Source organism: Caretta caretta, chromosome 18, assembly GCF_965140235.1.
Source record: "Caretta caretta isolate rCarCar2 chromosome 18, rCarCar1.hap1, whole genome shotgun sequence".
NCBI classification, from domain to species: domain Eukaryota; kingdom Metazoa; phylum Chordata; order Testudines; family Cheloniidae; genus Caretta; species Caretta caretta.
In genome coordinates, this window is record NC_134223.1 from 3485035 (window position 1) to 3497233 (window position 12199).

The window sequence follows — 12199 nt, forward strand, 5'->3', positions numbered from 1 at the left end:
TGGGAGTCCCAGGGGGCCTGTTGGGGTGGGGGTGTGGATGGGGGGCGGGGCAGTCAGGGGACAGGGAGTAGGGGGGTTGGGTGGGGTCGTGGGGGTGATTAGGGATGGAGGGGGTAGTCGGGACAAGGAGCGGGGGGGTTGGATGGGTTGGGGGTTCTGAGGGGTCAGTGGGCAGGAAGTGACTATTAATAACAGAAATGCTCGAGGCCAAAGCAAGTTTGATACAATGCAATTTCACCTGTAACGTGGTAAGATTTTTTTTGGCTCCCGAGGACTGCGTTATATCGGGGTAGAGGTGTATTGCCAGCAGCTGCAATGGTGTTGCTCTTGCCACTGATGGGGATTGCATCTGAATCCTTATGCAGTTCTGCATCCTAGCATGAATGATTCACCATAAATCATTTTAAAAGTAGTGTAGTCTAGCCTCTGTTTTTATGGATCTGTTGCTCTAAAACAGTGATACTCTGAGGCTTCGTGAGCTGCAAGTGGCTGCTGCAAAGAGCTGTAGGAGACCTGATATTAAAACATAGTGTGATTTAATTTTTAACCAATCAGGTTGCTCTTACTATGTTGTTAACCAATTAAATTATCAACTTACACTAATTTATTGGCTGTGAGAATTTTATACATTAAAAATATATAATACAGTAAACGAAACCGTGAATTCACACTACTGTAGCTCTTTTAGGTAATGCTGATTGCTAATTTGGCTTCTGAACCACTGAGGTCCGAGTATCGCTGCTCTAAAACATCCCCACCCCTTTATTTTTTTAATAAGAATCCTGTTTCTTAAATCAGGACTGAGTTGGTCTCAGTGTTGTCTGCTTTTCGCTCATGTTTTTTTTTTCTCTGAAATATTGTTCTTGTACCTCAGAACATACTATAACTAAAAGCTACTCTGCCTTTGTATGCAAGTGCCATAGAATGTAGGGAAAATATTAAGTGAGATTGTGTAGGTCATTAAATATTTCTCTGGTCACTGGTCTTAACCTCAAATATGTAGTCAAATGGACCTGAATGAAAGGACTAAATCTACCAATAATCCTTTTGAACAAGGACTTGTCTTTTGAAAATACACTAGCCCTGCACTCTCCTGAGGGGCCAGATTATTGAAACTAAGTATTAGGCACATGAATGTTGTGTGTTCCCTAAGATGTGGCATCAGATTAGATGTTGGAATTTTTGTAGCATACGTATGCGTCTACATAGGTTAGCAGATTCCTGTTTTTTCTGGTGCTAGCCAAAGTATGACACAGAGTAGAGGATTAATGTCATTGTCTACATAAGTCTTCCCCGTAGTAAAGGGCTTAATGAGTATGAAAAGAATGGTATAAATGACAGTGTTGAAGGAGTGAAATGCCAGATGGTGCATTATATCTTGTTCTGAAAAAGTTTCTTTGCTACCATTTCCTAAAATTGGCTTAATTGTTATGCACCCATGGTTCAAAAGATAAGGTTGCAGTGAGAATTCTGTTTCAAACCTTTTTACCAACCACTGAAAATGTTTGGTCTAACAATTTCCAGATCTGTTCTGAAGACAAATAAGCATTTGAAGAAAAACTGGTAATTCTTCACTCCTGTCACATGGATGGAGAATAATTTGTTATAAAAATGCAGATTGCATTAAAATACTTGGATTGAATTGAAATAATTATTGAAACTGTCTAAACAGAAGGTAACATTGACAACCAAATTAAGGCTGTCTACATTACAGACTTTACAGTGGCACAGTTGTACTGCTTGCTGAAACTCTCCCGCCGACATAGTGCTGTCCACACCAGCACTTCTGCTGGTGAAACTTATGTCGGTCGGTCAGTGGGCAGGAGGGGGCTGGGGGTGTTTTCATACCTCTGGCTGACAAGTTTTACCAACAAAAGTGGTGGTGTAGACCAGCAGTTCTCAACCTTTTTCTTTCTGAGGTCCTGTCCAACATGCTATAAAAATTTCACTGCCCACCTGTGCCACAACAGCTGTTTCTGCATATCCAGTAGGTTAAAAGCCAGGGTCGGCAGTAGGTGGTGGCAAGCGGGGCAACTGTTTGGGGACCTATGCTGCAGGGGGCACTATGAAGGTAAGTTGCTCAGACTTCAGCCCCAGGCAGTGGGGCTCGGGCTTCAGCTTTCTGCCCTGGGCCCCAGTGAGTCTGATACTGGCCCAGCTCTCTGGATTATTTTGACAGACCCCCTGAAATCTGCTTGTAGACTCCCTGCGGGCCCCAGACCTCTGGTTGGGAACCACTGGTGTAGACAAAGCCTAAGTTTAGTTTTGTTGTGGCCCAACCCTGTATTCTTCAGTGATATGGACTTGTGGACACCCTTCCCAAAAAGTTGGTTTCTGGACTCTTTTTTTTCTTCATGCTGTTTGTCACCAGTTGGAGGCAAGATGCCAGCTGATACTGTAAATTGACCAATAGGTGTGCTGAACAGAAAATATCCACTGAACTAAGGCTAAAAAATGCCTAGTGTATTAACCAGTTTCTATAACCTGTTCGAAGCTTGTGTGAAATTGAGAGTGTGGCTACCTTGGCCAGAGGGCTCCAGTGCTCAAAGATGCTCATTCTGTAGTTGAGACTGCTCGATGAAACTGGATTAACACTTTGTGCTTTTCTGTGAGAAAGTAAGCAAAAAATCTAAATATTTTCTTTTGTTCCCTTAGATTCATATTGGATTTGATATACTAACGGACTTCAGCTATGCAGACAATTAAATGTGTGGTCGTGGGTGATGGTGCTGTTGGTAAAACATGTCTCTTAATTTCTTACACAACAAACAAATTCCCATCGGAATATGTACCAACGGTGAGTATAAAGGGTGAAAATGTTATTGGTTTTGGGTGTTGCGGGCAGGTGAAAGGAAAAACATAATCCTGTAGTTTAATTTATAGTCCTATATACTGTTACTTTCTTGTGCTCCTCCCAGATCTTTACTTTTACCACATCTCTCCCTCTCTACTTGATACCCAGACCTCATGACAAGCTACGAAGCAATGTGTTCAAGGCACATTCTGCTTATAATAAGCAAAAGTTATAATAGCTTCTGTATTGCTTCTCTTTGTGTGTTTTGAGACATTGGCATAGGTGAATTCTTGTCTGTGATTTATCTGTTCCTGCTGCATAGCCTTCATCTGAAGACCTAACCCTCTCATCTGTTGACAATACAGTTGGGTGCTGTGAGTGGGATTATTTCAAGCTCTTTTAACTTTAGGTGGAGTATGAGCAGCATACATGCTTAAAAGATGTAATTTTAAATAGGGATGCTTCCTGACCATTCATTTTTTCTAGCCTCAAATGCATGTGCTCATGCTGCTTCTCCTGTCTTTGGGGAGTGATACTGTCCCTCCTCGTATCAGTCTGCAAGATCTTGAGCCTGAGGACAAGAAAAAAGGCAGAACTGCCTACTGGCTCTCCTACTGCAAGAGATTTTGGCAATCAAGTCTTACAGTTCTGAGGCTTCCAGTACCTCAGTTTCTATGATGGACCCATGTTTGTCTCGTGACCCATCTAGGGGCTAAGAGGTAGTGGAGGTAGCCATAATCTTAAGATTGCAGGAATCAAGGCAAAGGAATCAAGGCAGAGTTGACCAGCAAGGATCAGAAGGTCTGTTGGTACAAGGTATCAATATACTTCCCACTCTAGTTTAAGCTTAGAAGAAGCATGGCATGGTTGTGACTGCAGAAGATAGCTGTAGTAAGCATTACCCCACAGGTCGTAATCCTCTCTGTGGCCCTGAAACAAGGGCAAGAGGAGGTATCTAGAACCCCTTCTTCCTTTCCTTTGGAGGAGGAAAATAATCACTAAGTGAGAGTGCTGAGGTGGCAGTACAAGCTTCTGGTTCTGTTGCAACTGATTCCCTAGTTCTCCAAGTGATTGTGCACATATGCATTCCATTGTAGGGGGTGTGTGTGTGCACTTGAGTTGGAGACTTTTGCCAGTAGTACCACTAGTTAGTGCATGTGCCCCTGCTTTTCTCGTGCTCTCAGGCAAGGGCATAAAAGGGGCATGTCCACCACCTCCCTCATACTTTCTTTGCACTGCTTGTGGCAAGAGCTGGAGCTCCACTTAGCCTTAGCTTTGGTCAAACAGTTTAGAAAACAGTCTCTACAAAGTTGTTATAGTTATACTATAAGTGTGTATATAGTATAGAATAGTATAGTTTATATATACTTTTATTACTACCTAGAAGATTTACTATGAAGAAATCCCTGGTTCTAAACAATATGCCACATGCAGGGCTGTTATCCTGGTCAGGTGGGCACAAGAGAGAGAAACAAGAGAAGGGACTGAGACTTGAACCTGCCTGAGCCCCCACGTGGAGGGCCCAAAACCTGAGCTGTATGTGTCAAAGCTGAAACCCAAGGGCTTAAGCCCTGACAACCCGGGGTAGGGGCTGTATCTTGAGCCCCGTCACTCAGGGCTGAAGCCCTTGGGCTTTGGCCCTGGCCCTGGGCAGTGGGGCTTGGGATTCAGCCCCAGGCCTCAGCAAGTCTAATGCCACCCTTGGCAACCCTATTAAAACGGGGTTGTGACCCACTTTGGGGTCCCGACCCACTGTTTGAGAACTGCTGCTCTAGACCCTCTCTCCAACACAGACCTCAATATTCCCCTAAGAGGAGACCAAGATCTCCTAGACGTCACCAGCTGTCTTTAATGTAGTGGGCCCTTCTCATCAGACATCTTCAAAACAGTGATTTGGACATTTTGGTTGAAGACAGTATATCAATAATATCTCCTTTTGAGTCATGTCTATCCCTTTTTTTCCCAAGCACAGTAAAAAAAAAAAAAAAAAAAAAATTCACATCAGACAAGTGGGTACTCAACATGGTTAAGGAGGGATATATTATCCAGTTCCTTTTAGCAACCCATATTCCTCATCTGTCTTCAGGGCCCGTCTCATGAGACTGTTACTTCAAGTGCTATGGTCTTTTCTGGAATTGGGAGCAATAGCAGAAGTTCCTTACCAACATGAAGGGAAAGGCTTCTATTCCCGATACCTTCTGATTTAGAAGAAATCTGGGGGCTTCCATCGTATTTTAGACTTAAGAAAGCTGAATAGATTCATCAAAAAGATCAAGTTTAAGATGGGCACCCTTGCTTCTTCCCTGGAGATTGGTAGCTGTCCTCAATTTTACAAGATGTATACTTCCACATTGTGATACATCCCTCCCACATTAATTGCCTTCGATTTGTGGTAGGCACCAACTACTACCAGTACAGTTTCAGTTTGTCATAAGCTTTAAGGGTCTTCACCATGTGTATGTCCGTGTTAGCAGCGCCTCTGTCATTTAGGCATTCAAACTTTCATTTACTTGGACAATTGGCTGATGTGGGCAGCATCAAGAGACCAGATCCAATGTCATAGTCATCAGTTGCCTGTCATTGAGTCATCTTTTGTCTATGCCTGAAACTAAATTTGGAGAGGTCTCAAGTGCAACCCGCTCAATGTATATCTTTAACAGGGGCATACCTCAATAGTCATGGCTTCTCTCCCAGTAGAAAGGTATAGAACTATAGCAGCCCTTTCCAATGGCCTCAGATCCAGCCCTATAAGAGTGCATAAACCTGCCTGCAGCTCCTAGGCCTTGGTTCCATCATAGGTGCATTTCTTCTTCCCTGGTCCAGTCTGCTCCTATATGCATTCCCTCCAGTTCCCTATCATTCCCAGAATTCTCAGGAAGCTGAAATAGGACAAAGTATTGTTGATCCTCATTTTACCAGCATGGCCAAGACAATGTTGGTTCACAGATCTACATTGCCTCTCTATCCGTACACTGAGAACTTCACCTCTAGTGGCAGATCTTTTGTCACAGAACTAGGGTGAATCTCTGCATGCACCTTACTGCATGGATGATCTCTGGATGAACACTCATGAGAAACTGTGATCCCGATAGGTCCAGACCATCTTGGTGAGTAGCAGAAAGGAGTCTGCTAGAGCCACACACAAATCAAAGTGGAAGAGATTTTTCCCTTGGGGCACAGCCCCACAAATTATCACCACATCACAGTCCAGCTTTGATCCACTGTCTACAGCCAAGCTCTAAGATACAACCACATTTGTTCCAATCCCTCAGACAGAGACAAACACGTACAGGATCTATATCAAGCATTCTTAAAACTACAGTATTCACCTGGTGAAGTGAAGAAACAGATTGACGGAGCCAGAAGGGTAGCCAGAAGTCACCTACTCCAAGACAGGCCCAACAAAGAAAGTAACAGAATGCCACTAGCCGTCACCTACAGCCCCCAACTAAAACCTCTCCAGCGCATCATCAAGGATCTACACCCTATCCTGAAGGACGATCCCTCACTCTCACAGATCTTGGGAGACAGGCCAGTCCTCGCTTACAGGCAGCCCCCCAACCGAAAGCAAATACTCACCAGCTCCCACACAACAAAAACACTAACCCAGGAACCTAACCCTGCAACAAACCCCAGTGCCAGCTAAGTCCGCAGATCTATTCAAGGGACACCATCATAGGACCTAACCACATCAGCCACACCATCAGGGGCTCGTTCACCTGCACATCTACCAATGTGATATATGCCAGCAATGCCCCTCTGCCATGTACATTGGCCAAACCGGGCAATCTCTACGCAAAAGAATAAAAGGACACAAATCTGAACTCCTACTGGTTTTTGAATGTTATAATTTGTGATGTCAATCTCCCATGTCACTCAATAACAGATTTAAAAGTGGCAGTTCTTCAACAAAAAAACTTTCAAAAACAGATCTAACGAAAAACTGCAGAACTGGAGTTAATTTGCAAACTGGACACCATCAAATTAGGCGTGAATAGAGACTGGGAGTGGATGGGTCATGACAGAAAGTAAATCTATTTGTTAGTCTCTAAGGTGCCACAAGAACTCCTAGTTGTTTTTACAAAAACTAATTTCTCCTTGCTAAATACTCAGACCTTCTTGTCAACTGTTTGCAATGGGCTACCTTGTTTACTTTTGGCCGCCTCAACACTAGAAAAGTGATTTCCACTCCTTGTCAACTGAGAGTTGCCTACTTCCAACTTGAATTGAATTGGCTTGTTAGCACTGACCCCCCACTTGGTAAGGCAACTCCGATTTTTTTTCATATGCTGTGTATTTATACCTCCCTACTGTATGTTCCGCGCCATACATCTGATGAAATGGGTTTTACCCCACGAAAGCTTATGCCCAAATAAATTTGTTAGTCTATAAAGGGCCACAAGGACTCCTCGTTGTTTTTGCTGATACAGACTAACACGGCTACCACTCTGAAACCTGTCCTACATTTCAAATCCATAGGCCTCTGAGAGTTTTGAGAGTTCACCTGGGTTCTGTTTCAGCATATCATGGATTTTCCATGATACATGGTACATGGATTTTCCATCTTCTCTCATCCTCTTGTTTTGAGATTTTCAAAAGGCCTAGTTAATACTTACCTTCCTGTGTCTGCTCTGGTGTCTGTATGAGATTTAAATTTAGTTCTCTAGATTCATGGGTCCCCCTTTGAGCCTGTGGTGACAACTTCACTATCTGTGTTGTCTCTGAAGATCACATTTTTAGTGGCAATCACTTCCATGAGGAGGGTTTCAGAACTTAAAGCTCTTCTTGCTGACCTTCCTTTTAGAGCCTTTGATAAGGACAAGGTGTTCCTTAATACACATCCTAAGTTTATGCTTGAGGTAGTTCAGCCTTCCATCTAAATCAAACCAATAACCTTTCAGGTAGTCTTGTGTAGTCTGTGTCCATCCCCCCCTTCACCCCCCCCCCCCCAAAAAAAATCCCATTCCTCTCAGGCTGAGGAAACTCTCCATTGGATGTTCATAGAGCTCTGGCATTTTATTTGGACTGTACTAGATAACCTCGTGACCCCCTGAGGGGTTGAACCCCTTATTACATGGGTGGTCGCAAGCTGTCAGCCTCCACCCCAAACCCCGCATCACCTCCAGCATTTATAATGGTGTTAAATATATATTAAATGTTTTTAATTTATAAGGGGTGTCACACTCGGAGGCTTGCTGTGTGAAAGGGGTCACCAGTACAAAAGTTTGAGAACCACTGCTTTAGATCTTCTCCAAGACTTTGTAATCTTTATTGAAAGAGCGAAGGGTCAACCTGTATTGTCTGAGAAACTCATTGGATTTCTGGAACTACCAGCTCATTAAAGTCTCTCTCTCTGCCAGAGCTCAATCCTCCACTTCAGCTTTTCTGAGCAATGTTCCAATAGGTGGTGTTATATGGAAAGCACCAGCATGGTCAGAACTTTTCTACACTTTATGCCATCATGCAAGCCTCTCGTGATGATGCCAGCTTTGGTAAGTTGGTGCTACAGTCTGTTTAGATCTCCGTTCCACCTGAAAGGGAACTGTTAAGTCACCTACCGTGGAATGTATATATGCACAATCACTCGCTTACAGTAACCTGTTCTTCAAGATGTGTTGTGCACAAAATACACTCCACAACCCTCCCACTTTCCCCGCTAGTCATAACTGAGGAAGGACTGGAGAAGGAAATGGTGGAGATGCTCTTAGGTGACAGCATAGAAGAGGCATGAGGAGAGAAGGGACACATGCTATGCCACATGGTACTACTGGCAAAAATCTCCAGCTCGAGTGCACTGAGTTTGTACACACCTACAGTAGAATGTATATGTGTGCAACATGTCTTGAACAACAGTTACTGTAAGATAAGTAACCATTTTTTCTGGAGCTCCTTAACAATAGGGCAGTCGCTTCCAGAGAAGAAAATGACTCTGATCCACTCCTGTATCTGGGACTATAGGAAGACTCCTACCTTCCTAATCTTGGACCTAGGGGCTGTCCAGACTGGCCTCTAGCATCCAGTGTGGACCTGAAGCTGTTGGAGGTTAGGCTCAAAGCCCAAGGGTCTGTGCATATGCACTGATTTGAGACTCCACCTTCTAGCAAGAGTGAATCTTATTACATACATTGGAGAGATTGAGTTTGAAGCTTGAATGATGTGGCTGTACTGGCAATCTCTGTGATTCTACCTATACCACAGGAAGAGGATGGAGAAACTATCCTCTTGCAGATACACTACTCCTAGGGTCAGGGATTATTAAATCCACTTTTGAATCCATGGGAGATGGCTCACTGTTTTGTCTCTGAAAACTGCATTCCTTATAGCTGTAACAACTGCAAGAAGTGTCAGTGATCTTAAGGTTCTTATGACTGATCATCTTTTCATGGTTTTCCATGAGAATAATGTGGCCCTTTGTAGTCACCCTAAATTTTTTCCAAAATTGATAAGATTACCATATATTAACCATTAGTTATATATATTAGTATCTCTTCCAGCTCTGGGTTCCTAAACCAGTCGCTCTCAACCTTTCCAAACTACTGTACCCCTTTCAGGAATCTGATTTGTCTTGTGTACCCCCAAATTTCACCTCACTTAAACTACTTGCTTACAAAATCAGACGTAAAAATACAAAAGTGTCACCGAAAACTCTTACTGAAAAATTGCTTGCTTTCTCATTTTTCCCATATAATAAATAAATTGGAATATAAATATTTTACATACATTTCAGAGTATGGTGTATAGAGCAGTATAAACAAGTCATTGTCTGTACGAAATTTTAGTTTGTGCCGACTTCGCTAGTGCTTTTTATGTAGCCTGTTGTAAAACTAGGCAAATATCTAGGTGAGTTGATGTACCCCTTGGAAGACCTCTGCGTACCCCTAGGGGTACATGTAATTGCTTGTACAACTATTTGCAGCACATGTCAAGAGTGCTTTCTACCCTTAAAAATTCACCGTCCTTCATTGCATATGGTGATAAGGGAAATTTATTTCAGTGCGTGTCAAGTGAATCAGAGTCTGTATTCGCAAAAAGAAAAGGCACCTTAGAGACTAACCAATTTATTTGAGCATAAGCTTTCGTGAGCTACAGCTCACTTCATCGGATTCATACTGTGGAAATACAGAAGATGGTTTTTATACACACAAACCATGAAAAAATGGGTGTTTATCACTACAAAAGGTTTTCTTTCCCCTCCCTCTCCCCCTCCCCCACTCTCCTGCTGGTAATAGCTTATCTAAAGTGATCACTCTCCTTACAATGTGTTTGATAATCAAGATGGGCCATTTCCAGCACAAATCCAGGGTTTAACAAGAACATCTGAGGAACAGTGGGGGTGGGAGAGGAATAAGCAAGGGGAAATAGGTTACTTTTTATAATGACTCAACCATTCCCAGTCTCTATTCAAATAAATTAATTGTATCCAATTTGCAAATTCATTCCAATTCAGCAGTCTCTCGTTGGAGTCTGTTTTCAAATTTTTTTTGTTGAAGGATAGTCACTTTGAGATCAGAAATCGAGTGACCAGAGAGATTGAAGTGTTCTCCGACTGGTTTTTGAATGTTATAATTCTTGACATCTGATTTGTGTCCATTTATTCTTTTACGTAGAGACTGTCCAGTTTGACCGATGTACATGGCAGAGAGGCATTGCTGGCACATGATGGCATATATCACATTGGTGGATGTGCAGGTGAACGAGCCTCTGATAGTGTGGCTGATGTTATTAGGCCCTGTGATGGTGTCCCCTGAATAGATATGTGGGCACAGTTGGCAACGGGCTTTGTTGCAAGGATAGGTTCCTGGGTTAGTGGTTCTGTTGTGTGGTATGTGGTTGCTGGTGAGTATTCGCTTCAAGGTTGGGGGGCTGTCTGTAGGCAAGGACTGGCCTGTCTCCCAAGATTTGTGAGAGTGTTGGGTCATCCTTCAGGATAGGTTGTAGATCCTTGATAATGCGTTGGATGGGTTTTAGTTGGGGGCTGAAGGTGACGGCTAGTGGCGTTCTGTTATTTTCTTTGTTAGGCCTGTCCTGTAGTAGGTAACTTCTGGGAACTCTTCTGGCTTTATCAATCTGTTTCTTCACTTCTGCAGGTGGGTATTGTAGTTGTAAGAATGCTTGATAGAGATCTTGTAGGTGTTTGTCTCTGTCTGAGGGGTTGGAGCAAATGCGGTTGTATCGCAGAGCTTTGCTGTAGACAATGGATCGTGTGGTGTGTCCTGGATGGAAGCTGGAGGCATGGAGGTAGGAATAGTGGTCAGTAGGTTTCCGGTATAGGGTGGTGTTTATGTGACCATCATTTATTAGCACTATAGTGTCCAGGAAGTGGATCTCTTTTGTGGACTGGACCAGGCTGAGGTTGATGGTGGGATAGAAATTGTTGAAATCGTGGTGGAATTCCTCAAGGGCTTCTTTTCCATGGGTCCAGATGATGATGTCATCAATGTGGGCACCAATGATACTGCCAAGAATGACCTTGAGCGGATCACTGCGGACTGCGTGGCTCTGGGAAGAAGGATAAAGGAGTTTGAGGCGCAAGTGGTGTTCTCGTCCATCCTCCCCGTGGAAGGAAAAGGCCTGGGTAGGGACCGTCGAATTGTGGAAGTCAACGAATGGCTGCGCAGGTGGTGTCGGAGAGAAGCCTTTGGATTCTTTGACCATGGGATGGTGTTCCAGGAAGGAGAAGTGCTGGGCAGAGACGGGCTCCACCTTACGAAGAGAGGGAAGAGCATCTTTGCGAGCAGGCTGGCTAACCTAGTGAGGAGGACTTTAAACTAGGTTCACCGGGGGAAGGAGACCAAAGCCCTGAGGTAAGTGGGAAAGCGGGATACCAGGAGGAAGCACAGGCAGGAATGTCTGTGAGGGGAGGGCTCCTGCCTCATACTGAGAATGAGGGGCAATCAGCAGGTTATCTCAAGTGCTTATATACGAATGCACAAAACCTTGGAAACAAGCAGGGAGAACTGGAGGTCCTGGTGATGTCAAGGAATTATGATGTGATTGGAATAACAGAGACTTGGTGGGATAACTCACATGACTGGAGTACTGTCATGGATGGTTATAAAGGTGGGGGAGTAGCACTGTATGTAAGGGAGCAGTATGACTGCTCAGAGCTCCGGTACGAAACTGCAGAAAAACCTGAGTGTCTCTGGATTAAGTTTAGAAGTGTGAGCAACAAGAGTGATGTAGTGGTGGAAGTCTGCTATAGACCACTGGACCAGGGGGATGAGGTGGATGAGGCTTTCTTCCGGCAGCTCGCAGAAGCTACTAGATCGCACGCCCTTGTTCTCATGGGAGACTTTAATTTTCCTGATATCTGCTGGGAGAGCAATACAGCGGTGCATAGACAATCCAGGAAGTTTTTGAAAAGCGTAGGGGACAATTTCCTGGTGCAAGTGCTGGAGGAGCCAA

The 12199-nt window shown here is 43.8% G+C and overlaps 1 protein-coding gene across 2 annotated transcripts in view; it reads left to right on the forward strand.

The window, feature by feature from the left end:
- CDC42 (cell division cycle 42) overlaps positions 1-12199 on the forward strand; it is a 50320-nt gene that overhangs the window by 12909 nt on the left and 25212 nt on the right. For both annotated transcript variants that reach the window (XM_048824929.2, XM_048824930.2), the window contains exon 2: positions 2656-2797. In XM_048824929.2, the coding sequence (XP_048680886.1) occupies positions 2693-2797 (105 nt within the window). In that variant the 5' untranslated portion in view covers positions 2656-2692. The remainder of the gene's footprint in view (positions 1-2655; positions 2798-12199) is intronic.